Source organism: Oncorhynchus gorbuscha, unplaced genomic scaffold (genome assembly GCF_021184085.1).
Source record: "Oncorhynchus gorbuscha isolate QuinsamMale2020 ecotype Even-year unplaced genomic scaffold, OgorEven_v1.0 Un_scaffold_1028, whole genome shotgun sequence".
NCBI lineage: Eukaryota > Metazoa > Chordata > Actinopteri > Salmoniformes > Salmonidae > Oncorhynchus > Oncorhynchus gorbuscha.
Genome location: NW_025745938.1, coordinates 26,504 through 44,637, shown reverse-complemented (window position 1 = coordinate 44,637; position 18,134 = coordinate 26,504). Strand labels below are relative to the sequence as shown.

The window sequence follows — 18,134 nt, the reverse complement described above, 5'->3', positions numbered from 1 at the left end:
AGAGAGAGAGGAGATACATGTTAACATCATTGATTACAGGTTAGAGAGAGAGAAGGGAGTAGCTACATGTTAACATCATTGATTACAGGTTAGAGAGAGAGAGAGAAGGGAGTAGCTACATGTTAACATCATTGATTACAGGTTAGAGAGAGAGAGAGAAGGGAGTAGCTACATGTTAACATCATTGATTACAGGTTAGAGAGAGAGAGAGAGAAGGGAGTAGCTACATGTTAACATCATTGATTACAGGTTAGATAGAGAAGGGAGTAGCTACATGTTAACATCATTGATTACAGGTTAGAGAGAGAGAAGGGAGTAGCTACATGTTAACATCATTGATTACAGGTTAGATAGAGAAGGGAGTAGCTACATGTTAACATCATTGATTACAGGTTAGAGAGAGAGAGAAGGGAGTAGCTACATGTTAACATCATTGATTACAGGTTAGATAGAGAAGGGAGTAGCTACATGTTAACATCATTGATTACAGGTTAGAGAGAGAGAGAAGGGAGTAGCTACATGTTAACATCATTGATTACAGGTTAGAGAGAGAGAGAGAAGGGAGTAGCTACATGTTAACATCATTGATTACAGGTTAGAGAGAGAGAGAGAAGGGAGTAGCTACATGTTAACATCATTGATTACAGGTTAGAGAGAGAAGGGAGTAGCTACATGTTAACATCATTGATTACAGGTTAGAGAGAGAAGGGAGTAGCTACATGTTAACATCATTGATTACAGGTTAGAGAGAGAGAGAAGGGAGTAGCTACATGTTAACATCATTGATTACAGGTTAGAGAGAGAAGGGAGTAGCTACATGTTAAAATCATTGATTACAGGTTAGAGAGAGAGAGAAGGGAGTAGCTACATGTTAACATCATTGATTACAGGTTAGAGAGAGAGAAGGGAGTAGCTACATGTTACGAGGGTCAAGGAGGTACCCATTACATCTACCTTCCATTCCACTCCAATAGATTAGATTACTGGTAGAATTACAGAGCATGAGAACAGAGTGGATGAATGAACCAATGAGAGAGGGGGGGGGGGGGGGACACAGAGGTTGAGAAGCATAGAAAATGAAAGAGGGAGGGGAAAGGACAGAGGTAGAGATACAGAAGAAGACTAGTGTTGTTGAACGTGATTTGGTAAAAGGAGAGGTGCCCAGGAGAAGGCTACAGCAGTACAGCTGTTGATCTCACCTTCACCGCCAACACTCTGTTGCCCAGAAGATGGTACGCTCTGTGGGAGAGAACGAGAGGAAACATTAACACAGCCCAACGAAGAGTAAGCCAGAGCTTCAGAAAAGTCCCTACTAAACTATTTCACACATTAAAACACCCCTGTTACTGTTCATTCATCCGGGCCTCTGAAGTCATGTGAATGAAAATATGTTGAATGGAAAAGGACTTGGGAGAATATCACTACATTCAGAATGGACATACAGTATTTTACTTATTTATTTATTTTACCTTTATTTAACGAGGCAAGTCAGTTAAGAACAAATTCTTATTTTCAATGACGGCCTAGGAACAGTGGGTTAACTGCCTGTTCAGGGGCAGAACGACAGATTTGTACCTTGTCAGCTCGGGGATTCGAACTTGCAACCTTTCGGTTACTAGTCCAACACGCTAACCACTAGGCTACACTGCCGCCCCCAGTAGAGGTCCTAGACATGCTTATTCAAATCAGCCACTATTTTCCTCGTTGGCGAGTCATAACATGAAGGGTGTTGTCATAACGGAAACCGGAGAGTCCAAATGAGCATGACAACATGTCTCTTAGTCTAACAGCATTTCCATCATTAAAAAGGTCAGAGGTCAAAACAATAGCCTTCATGACACATGTCCATTGAGCCCAGTCAGTCCTGTATCGTCACAGTTCTCCAGACAGGTTTCAGGTGGCAGGTAAACCAAACAGCCGAGGAGCGCCGGCTGGCCTAGACGACCTTGATGATTTAATTATGAAACTCCTTAATGCCCACCGGCGGGTTTAGTTACCGGCCAAGAGGGTCGGTTTACCAAAAGCGCCAATGTCTCAACATCCAATCCTCTTGTCCCCGTAGAACAGCTGCCGGGGGTGAGGGCCACAGGGAGGGCCGTACGTCACCAGCCCAGTTCACCAGTTTGTTTACGACAGCCAGGTATACTGGATACCTCCCGAGGTTTCACCTGTCAACAGGGTAGGCCGGCGTATATGAGCTCAGACCAGGGTGTGTGATTAATGCGTGGTAGATGGGAGGATCGTGTTGCACCTCTAAACTGGCCCTTTAATTAATAACACCTCTTAGTGTCTGGTCTGGGTCGTCTGACCCTCCAGTCAGGACAAACAGACCATCCCTCGTAGGCCGGGCGCTGGACACACCAACATACTGTTTCTACTTAGATACTGAATGACAATGGTGTTTTTAAACTTGGTTTTAGTTTTACATGTAACAACTTTGTATCATAAGCATTCATGTCAGGTACTGGGGTCCTAATTACAGCTGAGCCTTAAATGCATTAAGGCATCGAACACAGGTCCTTCATAGGAACGGCTACCACTCCTCCCACCCGTGGATGTTACCTAGTGAACTCTCCTTTAGGTCTGTAAAAGGCCTCGGTGTATTTTATTTTAATTTTATTTTTTACCTTTATTTAATTAGGCAAGTCAGTTAAGAACAAATTTGTATTTTCAATGACGGCCTAGGAACAGTGTGTTAACTGCCTGTTCAGGGGCAGAACGACAGATTTGTACCTTGTCAGCTCGGGGATTCGAACTTGCAACCTTCCGGTTACTAGCCCAATACTCTAACCACTAGGCTACCCTGCCGCCCCTCCACTCTAACCACTAGGCTACCCTGCCGCCCCTCCACTCTAACCACTAGGCTACCCTGCCGCCCCTCCACTCTAACCACTAGGCTAACCACTAGTCCGCCCCTCCACTCTAACCACTAGTCTAGGCTCCACCCTGCCGCCCCTCCACTCTAACCACTAGGCTACCCTGCCGCCCCTCCCACTCCCCTCTAAACCACTAGTCTACCCTGCCGCCCCTCCACTCTAACCACTAGTCTACTCCTGCCGCCCCTCCACTCTAACCACTAGTCTACCCTGCCTCCACTCTAACCACTAGTCTACCCTGCCCCCCTCCACTCTAACCACTAGTCTACCCTGCCGCCCCTCCACCACTCTAACCACTAGTCTACCCTGCCGCCCCTCCACTCTAACCACTAGGCTACCCTGCCGCCCCTCCACTCTAACCACTAGTCTACCCTGCCGCCCCTCCACTCTAACCACTAGTCTACCCTGCCGCCCCTCCACTCTAACCACTAGTCTACCCTGCCGCCCCTCCACTCTAACCACTAGTCTACCCTGCCGCCCCTCCACTCTAACCACTAGTCTACCCTGCCGCCCCTCCACTCTAACCACTAGTCTCCTGCCGCCCCTCCACTCTAACCACTAGTCTACCCTGCCGCCCCTCCACTCTAACCACTAGTCTACCCTAGTCTACCCTGCCCCCCAGGGTGGCCTAGTGGTTACTTTCACCTTTTAGTTTTGATGTGTTACTCCTCCTTTAAGCTATAATCAATATCAATTAAGCACGACTACTGGTTCTTAATTAAGACAAGAGGAAGACTGTTAATTGAGACTGGAGCGGAGAGCCAGAGATGTTAAATAGTGATTGGACTGATTCTGTGTGTAGCCAACGAACAGAGCAAATAATCATTATTTTATCATGCTGAAAATGTTCAGGTTCACAGAAAAAAAACCTGCTGACTCAGTCAGGAAGATGGTTCTTTACGATGACGTGATTAGTAACTGTTTTGGAGGACACAGGGGTGGCAGGCAAGGCGACCTCTCTTCCAGCCAGACACCCTCACCTGAGACGGCCCGACCAGAACGACTGCCAATCAGAGACTGACCTACCTAAGTTCAGAGAGCACATTGCTCTGCAGATGAAGAGGCTAACCTCTTTTCTCACGTCTGCACCATTCTGTCACTAATGAACCAGGAAACCAGGGGACGAGCAGATGAACCATAACAACAGTCGTTGTGAAGATACAAGATCACATTTAAATCTAACAGGTGAGCTAACAGACCCCTCAGGATGAGTGTGTCACTTATACCAGCCATTTTAGTAGCCTGATGTTCTTCCTCTACTCCCCAACAGAGTGATGACACACAGTACAACCTCACTGTTAGAGCGGGTGAGTCTAACTCCGGTCTCTATCCTCCATGCAGCCTGTAATGTAATGGGCCCAGTAGATCCACTGTCCTTGACCCCCTCAGGGCCAACCCAACAGAGTGATGACACAACAATAGTACTGTTAGAGCGGGTGAGTAGTCTAACTCCGGTCTCTATCCTCCATGCAGCCTGTAATGTAATGGGCCCAGTAGATCCACTGTCCTTGACCCCCCTCAGGGCCAACCCTCCACCAGTGAGTTACAGTGACAGGCCTGGTGACTAGAGGACCTGGGAGCAAGGTTACCCAGCCGCCCGTCCCCACCCCCTCTTCCCCCTCGTCCTGACCCCAGTAAACGTGCCCCATTGCCTGGATCTTATTTACACTCCAGCCCCTGGTGTAATAAAAGCTCCACCATGCAGTATTCATGGGCCTGGCTGGCTCTCTAAAGCAGCCCCCGGGCGGGCGGGGCGGTCAGGGCTGGAACGGTTGGTTTACAGTGCCACAGGGGTGGCAGGCAAGGCGACCTCTCTTCCAGCCAGACACCCTCACCTGAGACGGCCACAACGACTGCCAAACAGAGACTGACGTACCTAAGTTCAGAGAGCACATTACTCTGCAGATGAAGAGGCTAGCCGGTACGACCACACCACTACAAACTCACAAAGATGAGGACATTACACAGACCCACAACTATGAATATAAACAGAGGTTATACTCCCATGGTTATCAGTGGTGTCAGTTTCCCAGTCATCCGAGACCACTAAAACCAGAGGTGACGGAGGGAAGGAAAAGTAGAGACAGAGGTGATGGAGGGAAGGAAGGAAAAGTAGAGACAGAGGTGATGGAGGGAAGGAAGGAAAAGCAGAGACAGAGGTGATGGAGGGAAGGAAGGAAAAGCAGAGACAGAGGTGATGGAGGGAAGGAAGGAAAAGCAGAGACAGAGGTGACGGAGGGAAGGAAGGAAAAGCAGAGAGAGGTGACGGAGGGAAGGAAGGAAAAGCAGAGACAGAGGTGATGGAGGGAAGGAAGGAAAAGCAGAGACAGAGGTGATGGAGGGAAGGAAGGAAAAGCAGAGACAGAGGTGATGGAGGGAAGGAAGGAAAAGCAGAGACAGAGGTGACGGAGGGAAGGAAGGAAAAGCAGAGACAGAGGTGACGGAGGGAAGGAAGGAAAAGCAGAGACAGAGGTGACGGAAGGAGGGAAGGAAGGAAGGAAAAAAAGCAGAGACAGAGGTGACGGAGGGAAGGAAGGAAAAGCAGAGACAGAGGTGACGGAGGGAAGGAAGGAAAAGCAGAGACAGAGGTGACGGAGGGAAGGAAGGAAAAGCAGAGACAGAGGTGACAGGGAAGGAAGGAAAAGCAGAGACAGAGGTGATGGAGGGAAGGAAGGAAAAGCAGAGACAGAGGTGATGGAGGGAAGGAAGGAAAAGCAGAGACAGAGGTGATGGAGGGAAGGAAGGAAAAGCAGAGACAGAGGTGATGGAGGGAAGGAAGGAAAAGCAGAGACAGAGGTGATGGAGGGAAGGAAGGAAAAGCAGAGACAGAGGTGATGGAGGGAAGGAAGGAAAAGCAGAGACAGAGGTGATGGAGGGAAGGAAGGAAAAGCAGAGACAGAGGTGATGGAGGGAAGGAAGGAAAAGCAGAGACAGAGGTGATGGAGGGAAGGAAGGAAAAGCAGAGACAGAGGTGACGGAGGGAAGGAAGGAAAAGCAGAGACAGAGGTGAAGGGAGGGAAGGAAAAGCAGAGACAGAGGTGACGGAGGAAGGAAGGAAAAGCAGAGACAGAGGTGACGGAGGGAAGGAAGGAAAAGCAGAGACAGAGGTGATGGAGGGAAGGAAGGAAAAGCAGAGACAGAGGTGAAGGGAAGGAAGGAAAAGCAGAGACAGAGGTGATGGAGGAAGGGAAGGAAGGAAGGAAGGAAAGACAGAGACAGAGGTGAGAGGTGAGGGAAGGAAGGAAAAGCAGAGAGGTGAGAGGTGATGGAGAGAAGGAAGGAAAAGCAGAGACAGAGGTGATGGAGGGAAGGAAAAGCAGAGACAGAGGTGATGGAGGGAAGGAAGGAAGAGACAGAGGTGATGGAGGGGAAGGAAAAGCAGAGAGAGGTGATGGAGGGAAGGAAGGAAAAGCAGAGACAGAGGTGATGGAGGGAAGGAAAAAAGCAGAGGTGATGGAGGGAAGGAAGGAAAAGGAGACAGAGGTGATGGAGGGAAGGAAGGAAAAGCAGAGACAGAGGTGATGGAGGGGAAGGAAAAGCAGAGACAGAGGTGATGGAGGGAAGGAAGGAAAAGCAGAGACAGAGGTGATGGAGGGAAGGAAGGAAAAGCAGAGACAGAGGTGATGGAGGGAAGGAAAAGCAGAGACAGAGGTGATGGAGGGAAGGAAAAGCAGAGACAGAGGTGATGGAGGGAAGGAAAAGCAGAGACAGAGGTGATGGAGGGAAGGAAGGAGAAGAGGAGGGAAGGAAAAGCAGAGAGACAGAGGTGATGGAGGGAAGGAAGGAAAAGCAGAGACAGAGGTGATGGAGGGAAGGAAAAGCAGAGACAGAGGTGATGGAGGGAAGGAAAAGCAGAGACAGAGGTGATGGAGGGAAGGAAAAGCAGAGACAGAGGTGATGGAGGGAAGGAAGGAAAAGCAGAGACAGAGGTGATGGAGGGAAGGAAAAGCAGAGACAGAGGTGATGGAGGGAAGGAAGGAAAAGCAGAGACAGAGGTGATGGAGGGAAGGAAGGAAAAGCAGAGACAGAGGTGATGGAGGGAAGGAAAAGCAGAGACAGAGGTGATGGAGGGAAGGAAAAGCAGAGACAGAGGTGATGGAGGGAAGGAAGGAAAAGTAGAGACAGAGGTGATGGAGGGAAGGAAGGAAAAGTAGAGACAGAGGTGATGGAGGGAAGGAAGGAAAAGTAGAGACAGAGGTGATGGAGGGAAGGAAAAGCAGAGACAGATGTGATGGAGGGAAGGAAAAGTAGAGACAGAGGTGATGGAGGGAAGGAAAAGTAGAGACAGAGGTGATGGAGGGAAGGAAAAGCAGAGACAGAGGTGATGGAGGGAAGGAAAAGGAGACAGAGGTGATGGAGGGAAGGAAAAGTAGAGACAGAGGTGATGGAGGGAAGGAAAAGCAGAGACAGAGGTGATGGAGGGAAGGAAAAGCAGAGACAGAGGTGATGGAGGGAAGGAAAAGCAGAGACAGAGGTGATGGAGGGAAGGAAAAGCAGAGAGAGGTGATGGAGGGAAGGAAAAGCAGAGAGAGAGGTGATGGAGGGAAGGAAAAGCAGAGAGAGGTGATGGAGGGAAGGAAAAGCAGAGAGAGGTGATGGAGGGAAGGAAAAGCAGAGAGAGGTGATGGAGGGAAGGAAAAGCAGAGACAGAGGTGATGGAGGGAAGGAAAAGTAGAGACAGAGGTGATGGAGGGAAGGAAAAGTAGAGACAGATGTGATGGAGGGAAGGAAAAGCAGAGACAGAGGTGATGGAGGGAAGGAAAAGTAGAGACAGAGGTGATGGAGGGAAGGAAAAGCAGAGACAGAGGTGATGGAGGGAAGGAAAAGTGACCGGAGAGAGAGAGGTTTAAATAAAGAGCTTAGATAAACCTTGACGTGTTCAGGTGCTAAACAGACCAGGCACTTCAACCCTACTTTATGGCCTGCAGCTTAAGATACAGTAACCAACTAACAAATGAACAGGCAGAAATGTTCCTCCTCCCCACATCTAAATCAATGGCAGAGATCAATAAGAAAACAACGAGGCTGGGGGACTTTGGGAAGAGCCACGCCGGTGTCTAAGTGCATGGAACTGCATGTCAATGTGATTGTTCTAATTGCGCAGGTCCATCAGGCACGGAATGGCCACCTGTCCCAACACTAGTTATTTATAACCTGGTAGGACAGGCTGAACCTCAGAGAGGCAGCGTAGAACGTAATACAACAACAAGGGACAACATTGACGGATCACCGGGTCAGAGACACAGAGGAGAGCCAAGGTGTCAGCAACATCCAATTGAGTGTAAATGGCCGTGGGTCATAAATAGGGTTAAGGGTTAAAAGGTGCAGAGCCTTAAGTGGATCTATTCACACTAGATAAGCTTAATATAAACCAGGCCAATGGGGAGACGGAGGAGAGGTAATGACCTTCTTCAGAGGAGACCATGATCACATTACAACATTTACTTTCAAATGAGGAGACTGGGTGGGGCCTTTTATTTATTTATCCCTTATTTTACCAGCTAAGTTGACTGAGAACACGTTCTCATTTACAGCAATGACCTGAGGAATAGTTACAGGGGAGAGGAGGGGGGATGAATGAGCCAATTGGAAGCTGGGGATGATTCGGTGGACAATTTAGCCTCCACAGTCTGGAGGCAGTAAGTATGTATAAGGCTGTGTGTGTGTGTGTGTGTGTGTGTGTGTGTGTGTGTGTGTGTGTGTGTGTGTGTGTGTGTGTGTGTGTGTGTGTGTGTGTGTGTGTGTGTGTGTGTGTGTGTGTGTGTGTGTGTGTGTGTGTGTGTGTGTGTGTGTGTGTGTGTGTGTGTGTGTGTGTGTGTGTGTGTGTGTGTGTATATAATATGTATGTCATTGGGTTATCAACACTTCATACTCTGACATATAATAGCAGCAGTACAAAACACAAAGCCCAACAGAGAAACACACCAAATTATTTTTAAAGAAAGCAATTTACAGTAATACTCCAGGTGCCTGACTCTGTGGGGGAAAAGCCTCTGTGCATGTTTGACGGTCAAAGTGGTTTGTGTTTTACATGAACCAAAAGTGTTTAGGGTAGAGGTGACATAGGACACAACAGATATTACAGGCCCTATTTCCCCTTAGGGCAGCGCCCTGTGTTCCTACAGATATCCACACACGCTGGGTCCCCTTGCTGTCCCCAGTCTGGGAGCAGGAACAACTAGGTTCCCTCTCCATCTGCTGTGTACAACATCTGAAGGCACTGGTATTCACATGACAGAACAGACAGGATCAACAGACAGACAGGACAGAGAGGAGATGCAGGACAGACAGGACAGATGCAGGATCAACAGACAGACAGAGAGGAGATGGACAGTCCCCAGTCTGGGAGCAGGAACAACTAGGTTCCCTCTCCATCTGCTGTGTACAACACATTAACATCTGAAGGCACTGGTCTGGGATTCACATGCAGAACAGACAGACAGTCGGCCGGACTGACGGACAGATGCAGGATCAACAGACAGACATATGGACAGAGAGGAGATGCAGGATCAACAGACAGACAGATGGACAGACAGACAGACAGAGAGGACAGCAGACAGACAGGACAGGATCAACAGACAGATGCAGGATCAACAGACAGACAGAGAGGAGATGCAGGACAGAGAGGAGATGCAGGATCAACAGACAGACAGATGACAGGAGATGCAGGATCAACAGACAGACAGAGAGGAGATGCAGGATCAACAGACAGACAGAGAGACAGAGATGCAGGATCAACAGACAGACAGAGGACAGGAGAGATGCAGGATCAACAGACAGACAGAGAGGAGATGCAGGATCAACAGACAGACAGAGAGGAGATGCAGGATCAACAGACAGACAGAGAGGAGATGCAGGATCAAGACAGACAACAGACAGACAGAGAGGAGATGCAGGATCAACAGACAGACAGAGAGGAGATGCAGGATCAACAGACAGACAGAGAGGAGATGCAGGATCAACAGACAGACAGAGAGGAGATGCAGGATCAACAGACAGACAGATGCAGGAGACAGAGATGCAGGATCAACAGACAGACAGACAGACAGGAGATGCAGGATCAACAGACAGACAGAGAGGAGATGCAGGATCAACAGACAGACAGAGAGGAGATGCAGGATCAACAGACAGACAGAGAGGAGATGCAGGATCAACAGACAGACAGAGAGGAGATGCAGGATCAACAGACAGACAGAGAGGAGATGCAGGATCAACAGACAGACAGAGAGGATGAGGATCAACAGACAGACAGATCAACAGACAGACAGAGAGGAGATGCAGGATCAACAGAGAGACAGACAGAGAGGAGATGCAGGATCAACAGACACAGTGTGAATGGAAGAAAACAAACACACTGACAGACAAGACAATGAAACCTCAGCATCTACAGATGTAGGCCCCTTATTTGATCAGCCTGTTTCAGGACACATTTCCTGCAGTGCAGCATATTTAAAAACTTGTGTTGTATTTTGAGGTTTAAAACGGCTTCTGAAGTTTGTAATTTTCACTTCGAAATTTCAGAATTTATTTTTTTCCTTTACGAAAAAATGTATCAACCCCCTGGAACAATGTTGATACATTATAATCTACATAATAGTTCATATTTGCGGTTGGATTATTTTCCTGCTGTAGCAAACTGGCTCAAATTAAGATCCTTCATCTGTAGCAGTCAGTAAGTCTGGTCGTGCACCAAAACACAATGTCTGACTGACAGACAGGTTACTAAACCCTAAACCCTGTGAGAAGAGGAGAGACACCAAGCCTGTGTGTGTGTGTGTGTGTGTGTCTTGGTCAGTGGTGATAATGTGACAATGACACCAGAGGGCAGAGAGAGATGCCAGAGTGATTCCTATTGGCCATCCGCTCCCCAGGCTCCACCTGGAGGTCCTCTGATCTCCCCACTGAACCTCATTAAGCAGCTGATTGGATAAGCTCAGCCACACTGTCCTTGTCTTTCAAGAAACAGCAGGAGGACAACAGGATCCTGAACAACAACTAGACAAGTCAGGAACTAAGCCTACTGTACTTCAGCCAATCAAGTGATTTAGATGCCCTGGAGGTCAGGTGTAAAACGTAGTCTAGTGTTTGAGGTGATCATTACACAGTGTGGGTTAAAGTTGGCAGACAACGTCTAACTGTTGCTGAGGATGTGTCAGCCTTCGACCAGTTCCATCTGTGGCTGAGCTACCGAACATCACTGTTTGGTGTAAGGCTACTGCATATATTAGACATGTACATCTATGTACACAGTCAGGTTTAATGTACAAGCCTGATAGGAACCAAACTCCATCTATATAAACAGTCAGGTTTAATGTACAGCCTGATAGGAACCAACTCCATCTATATAAACAGTCAGGTTTAATGTACAGCCTGATAGGAACCAACTCCATCTATATAAACAGTCAGGTTTAATGTACAGCCTGATAGGAACCAACTCCATCTATATAAACAGTCAGGTTTAATGTACAGCCTGATAGGAACCAACTCCATCTATATAAACAGTCAGGTTTAATGTACAGCCTGATAGGAACCAACTCCATCTATATAAACAGTCAGGTTTAATGTACAGCCTGATAGGAACCAACTCCATCTATATAAACAGTCAGGTTTAATGTACAGCCTGATAGGAACCAACTCCATCTATATAAACAGTCAGGTTTAATGTACAGCCTGATAGGAACCAACTCCATCTATATAAACAGTCAGGTTTAATGTACAGCCTGATAGGAACCAACTCCATCTATATAAACAGTCAGGTTTAATGTACAGCCTGATAGGAACCAACTCCATCTATATAAACAGTCAGGTTTAATGTACAGCCTGATAGGAACCAACTCCATCTATATAAACAGTCAGGTTTAATGTACAGCCTGATAGGAACCAACTCCATCTATATAAACAGTCAGGTTTAATGTACAGCCTGATAGGAACCAACTCCATCTATATAAACAGTCAGGTTTAATGTACAGCCTGATAGGAACCAACTCCATCTATATAAACAGTCAGGTTTAATGTACAGCCTGATAGGAACCAACTCCATCTATATAAACAGTCAGGTTTAATGTACAGCCTGATAGGAACCAACTCCATCTATATAAACAGTCAGGTTTAATGTACAGCCTGATAGGAACCAACTCCATCTATATAAACAGTCAGGTTTAATGTACAGCCTGATAGGAACCAACTCCATCTATATAAACAGTCAGGTTTAATGTACAGCCTGATAGGAACCAACTCCATCTATATAAACAGTCAGGTTTAATGTACAGCCTGATAGGAACCAACTCCATCTATATAAACAGTCAGGTTTAATGTACAGCCTGATAGGAACCAACTCCATCTATATAAACAGTCAGGTTTAATGTACAGCCAACTGATTTAGGAACCAACTCCATCTATATAAACAGTCAGGTTTAATGTACAGCCTGATAGGAACCAACTCCATCTATATAAACAGTCAGGTTTAATGTACAACCTGATAGGAACCAACTCCATCTATATAAACAGTCAGGTTTAATGTACAGCCCGATAGGAACCAACTCCATCTATATAAACAGTCAGGTTTAATGTACAGCCCGAGTACAATATTTGAGTTGCTGCCTTGTTTGCATGTTGACAAAAATACGAACAGAAAACATAACAAAACCAAAACTAACATGAACAATTGGACAGGCGGAGAAAACAATGAGATCAGCAGTTTCTCTCCCGACCAGAAAAACAATCTGCCACAGAACCGGATGGATTTTCTGCTGAGCTCAATTGACTGAGAAGTTGTCGGAGGTTTTGTAATATTGGCTTTCCTCAGCCCAGCGGAACAATTTCCCAAGCCGAGCGAATAGCCAGTCGCTTTCTCCCTCAACTATAAGAGATAGTTAATGAAACAACCTCAACACAATAACACCATCAAAGAAACGTGATGAAAACAACAGGGAAAAGCCTGAACAAGACCCTTAAAAGAAATAAACAGGATTTGCTCCGGATGAAATTTACGAGGAGATCTGGACAGAGACGACAGAAGCACAGCCTCTCTCTCCGTCAAGTCAAGGTTAGAGAAGTGATCAATATCACTATCTCAATAAAACAGTTCAATAACAGGAGATAAGAGGAGGACAGAGAAGAGAAGGAGGAGATGAAGGGAGGAGGAGGACAGAGAAGAGAAGGAGGAGATGAAGAGAAGGAGGAGGACAGAGAAGAGAAGGAGGAGGACAGAGAAGAGAAGGAGGACAGAGAAGGAGGAGGACAGAGAAGAGAAGGAGGACAGAAGAGAAGGAGGACATGAAGGGAGGAGGAGGACAGAGAAGAGAAGGAGGAGATGAAGAGAAGGAGGAGGACAGAGAAGAGAAGGAGGAGGACAGAGAAGAGAAGGAGGAGGACAGAGAAGAGAAGGAGGACAGAGAAGGAGGAGGACAGAGAAGAAAAGGAGGACAGAGAAGAGAAGGAGGAGATGAAGGGAGGAGGAGGACAGAGAAGAGAAGGAGGAGATGAAGGGAGGAGGAGGACAGAGAAGAGGAGGAGGAGATGGAGGAGGTGAAGGGAGGAGGAGGACAGAGAAGAGGAGGAGGAGATGGAGGAGGTGAAGGGAGGAGGAGGACAGAGAAGAGGAGGAGGAGATGAAGGGAGGAGATGAAAGGAGGAGGAGGACAGAGAAGAGAAGGAGGACAGAAGAGAAGGAGGAGATGAAGGGAGGAGGAGGACAGAGAAGAGAAGGAGGACAGAGAAGAGAAGGAGGACAGAAGAGAAGGAGGTGATGAAGGGAGAAGGAGGACAGAGAAGAGAAGGAAGACAGAAGAGAAGGAGGAGATGAAGGGAGGAGGAGGACAGAGAAGAGAAGGAGGACAGAAGAGAAGGAGGTGATGAAGGGAGGAGGAGGACAGAGAAGAGAAGGAGGTGATGAAGGGAGGAGGAGGACAGAGAAGAGGAGGTGATGAAGGGAGGAGGAGGACAGAGAAGAGAAGGAGGAGATGAAGAGAAGGAGGAGGACAGAGAAGAGAAGGAGGAGGACAGAGAAGAGAAGGAGGACAGAGAAGAGGAGGAGATGAAGGGAGGAGGAGATGAAGGGAGGAGGAGGACAGAGAAGAGAAGGAGGAGATGAAGAGGAGGAGGACAGAGAAGAGAAGGAGAATGAAGAGGGAGATGGAGGAGGTGAAGGGAGGAGGACAGAGAAGAGGAGGAGGAGATGAAGGGAGGAGGAGGAGATGGAGGAGGTGAAGGGAGGAGGAGGACAGAAGAAGGAGGAGGACAGAGAAGGGAGGAGGAGGACAGAGAAAAGGAGGAGGACAGAAGAGAAGGAGGAGATGAAGGGAGGAGGAGGACAGAGAAGAGGAGGACAGAAGAGAAGGAGGACAGAAGAAGAAGGAGGTGAAGAGAAGGAGGAGATGAAGGAGGAGGACAGAAGAGAAGGAGGAGATGAAGGGAGGAGGACAGAAGAGAGGAGGAGGAGATGAAGGGAGGAGGACAGAGAAGAGGAGGAGATGAAGGGAGGAGGACAGAAGAGAAAGAGGAGATGAAGGGAGGAGGACAGAGAAGAGAAAGAGGAGATGAAGGGAGGAGGACAGAGAAGAGAAAGAGGAGATGAAGGGAGGAGGACAGAGAAGAGAAAGAGGAGATGAAGGGAGGAGGACAGAGAAGAGAAGGAGGAGATGAAGGGAGGAGGACAGAGAAGAGAAGGAGGAGATGAAGGGAGGAGGACAGAGAAGAGGAGGAGATGAAGGGAGGAGGACAGAGAAGAGAAGAGGAGATGAAGGGAGGAGGACAGAGAAGAGGAGGAGATGAAGGGAGGAGGACAGAGAAGAGAAAGAGGAGATGAAGGGAGGAGGACAGAGAAGAGGACAGAGAAGGAGGAGATGAAGAGAAGGAGGACAGAGAAGAGAAGGAGGAGATGAAGAGAAGGAGGACAGAGAAGAGAAGGAGGAGATGAAGGGAGGAGGACGACAGAGAAGAGGAGGAGGAGATGAAGAGAAGGAGGACAGAGAAGAGAAGGAGGAGATGAAGAGATGGAGGACGACAGAGAAGAGGACAGAGAAGAGGAGGAGGAGATGAAGAGAAGGAGGACAGAGAAGAGAAGGAGGAGTTGAAGAGATGGAGGACGACAGAGATGAGGGACAGAGAAGAGAAGGAGGAGATGAAGAGGAGGAGGAGATGAAGAGAAGGAGGACGACAGAGATGAGGACAGAGAAGAGAAGGAGGACAGAGAAGAGAAGGAGGAGATGAAGGGAGGAGGACGACAGAGAAGAGGACAGAGAAGAGAAGGAAGAGATGAAGAGGAGGAGGAGATGAAGAGAAGGAGGAGATGAAGAGAAGGAGGAGATGAAGAGAAGGAGGAGATGAAGAGAAGGAGGAGGAGATGAAGAGAGGAGGACAGAGAAGAGAGGAGATGAAGAGAAGGAGGACAGAGAAGAGAAGGAGGAGATGAAGAGAAGGAGGAGATGAAGGGAGGAGGAACAGAGGACAGAGAAGAGAAGGAGGAGATGAAGAGAAGGAGGAGATGAAGGGAGGAGGACAGAGAAGAGAAGGAGGAGATGAAGGGAGGAGGAGGACAGAGAAGAGAAGGAGGAGATGAAGGGAGGAGGAGGACAGAGAAGAGAAGGAGGAGATTAAGAGAAGGAGGAGGACAGAGAAGAGAAGGAGGAGATGAAGGGAGGAGGACAGAGAAGAGAAGGAGGAGATGAAGGGAGGAGGACAGAGAAGAGGAGGAGGACAGAGGAGGAGGACAGAGAAGAGAAGGGAGGAGGAGGACAGAGAAGAGGAGGAGGACAGAAAAGAGAAGGAGGACAGAGAAGAGGAGGAGGACAGAGAAGAGAAGGAGGACAGAGAAGAGAAGGAGGACAGAGAAGAGAAGGAGGAGATGAAGGAAGAAGGAGGACAGAGAAGAGAAGGAGAGTTATAAGGGGGGGAAAGATTTGAGTGTGACGAACCAAATGCCCCTGTGCGTGTGTGTGTGTGTGTGTGTGTGTGTGTGTGTGTGTGTGTGTGTGTGTGTGTGTGTGTGTGTGTGTGTGTGTGTGTGTGTGTGTGTGTGTGTGTGTGTGTGTGTGTGTTGACAACACATCAGTCAGGTGATTTGGGAGGAGAGTCTTCTCTCCAGGTAACATGCTGTATGGTCCAGTGGGACAATCACTCTCATACCAGATCAATACCACATACGTTTGGCAACCTTCACATCGTAAAGAAAATACATAAATAAATTGAATCGCCACTCGCGCCCCAGACACTAACCAGCCTGATGGATTTCAGAGGAACACCAGAGATTAACAGACAGAGAGAGATCCAGACAGACAGACACAGACAGACAGAGAGAGAGAGAGAGAAAAAAAGAGAGAAAAAGAGAGATATCGATAGATATGGTGAGAAAATGAGAACAGAGAAATAGGGTGAAAGAGAGAGAAAGAGAAAGTTAGTAGTTGTAAAAGTCTGGATTGTAAACATGGGTTGTATATGTGAGGGGGTGAGTGACACTTTAATGAAGTCAAGTGGTAACCCAAATCATGTTGTTAAAGGCCAGGTTCTACCCTTCACTGAGAAGCCCGTACTCCCACAACGTCTCTCTCTACTCTTCACTGAGAAGCCCGTTCCCACCATGGCTCTTCTCTCTACTCTTCACTGAGAAGCCCGTACTCCCACCATGTCTCTTCTCTCTACCCTTCACTGAGAAGCCCGTCTCCCACAACGTCTCTCTCTACCCTTCACTGAGAAGCCACTCTCACAACGAGAACTGAGAAGCCCGTACTCCCACCTTGTCTCTTCTCTCTACCCTTCACTGAGAAGCCCGTACTCCCACCATGTCTCTTCTCTCTACTCTTCACTGAGAAGCCCGTCTCCCACAACGTCTCTTCTCTCTACTCTTCACTGAGAAGCCCGTACTCCCACCATGTCTCTTCTCTCTACCCTTCACTGAGAAGCCCGTACTCCCACCATGTCTCTTCTCTCTACCCTTCACTGAGAAGCCCATACTCCCACCATGTCTCTTCTCTCTACCCTTCACTGAGAAGCCCGTACTCCCACCACGTCTCTTCTCTCTACCCTTCACTGAGAAGCCCGTACTCCCACCACGTCTCTTCTCTCTACTCTTCACTGAGAAGCCCGTACTCCCACCATGTCTCCCACCACGTTCTTCGCTCTACCACCACGTTCACCCTTCACTGAGAAGCCCGTACTCCTTCGCTCTACCCACGTCTCTTCTACCCTTCACTGAGAAGCCCATACTCCCACCATGTCTCTTCGCTCTACCCTTCACTGAGAAGCCCGTACTCCCACCATGTCTCTTCGCTCTACCCTTCACTGAGAAGCCCGTACTCCCACCATGTCTCTTCTCTCTACCCTTCACTGAGAAGCCCGTACTCCCACCATGTCTCTTCTCTCTACCCTTCACTGAGAAGCCCGTACTCCAGCCATGTCTCTTCTCTCAACACCATTCTTATTGTTATAGCTACCAGTGTTGGCACGAAGGCCGACAGTAAAGTACAGACAGGCACCTACTTGTACACGGTCCCTCCGTTTCCATGGCCAAGCTGCTCCTGGTATTGTATGTCTTGGCCATTGATCTATAGAGGCACAAACAGAGATCAATACTAATAGGATAGGAGATAGAAGATAGAGATGTCAATGGAGATTTAAAAAGGGAGGGAGGAAGGAGAGAGAGAGAGGGGGGAGTGGAGAGAGGGAGAGAGAAAGAGAGAGAGAGGGGGAGGAGAGCGAGGATAGCGAGAGAGAGAGAGAGAGCGAGGAATGTTACTGGAGGCCATATACAAGGAAACAGGCATTCAGGTCATCCCAAGTTCAGAGGGAGAGATGGGAGAGAGGGAGAGAGGGAAGATGTAAAGGGAAAGAGAGAGAGAGGTAAAGGAAAGAGAGAGAGGGAAAGAGAGAGCGAGATCAATACAACATTTGCTGTCCAATTTCTAAAAGGACAATGGCGTGTAGGGGGGCGGGTGAGGGAGGAGTGATGGAGAGTTTAATGATGATTTGTTTGCTGTCGTCCTTCCAGTCCTGTGTTGATAAAAGGTGTCAGAACGGGGTAATATAACATGGCCCCGTGTGACATGGAGGGGAGGCTGGGGAGAAGTTTCCTCCTGTCAGACTGATGGGAGGAGGGTAGGGGGTGTTACAACACACACACTGCATTTACTAGCCCCAAAAAATAGTATACTGCACGGAATAAAAGTATCACAGCCAGGTGTCCATCCAGCCAGGTGTCCATCCAACCAGGTGTCCATCCAGCCAGGTGTCCATCCAGCCAGGTGTCCATCCAGCCAGGTGTCC

The 18,134-nt window shown here is 48.1% G+C and overlaps 1 protein-coding gene across 2 annotated transcripts in view; it reads right to left on the bottom strand.

Moving 5' to 3' along the window:
* map2k5 (mitogen-activated protein kinase kinase 5) overlaps positions 1–18,134 on the bottom strand; it is a gene marked incomplete at its 5' end in the record, with an annotated part of 129,606 nt that overhangs the window by 89,688 nt on the left and 21,784 nt on the right. For both annotated transcript variants that reach the window (XM_046336348.1, XM_046336349.1), the window contains 2 exon segments: positions 1,200–1,239; positions 17,352–17,416. In XM_046336348.1, coding sequence (XP_046192304.1) covers positions 1,200–1,239; positions 17,352–17,416 — 105 coding nt within the window.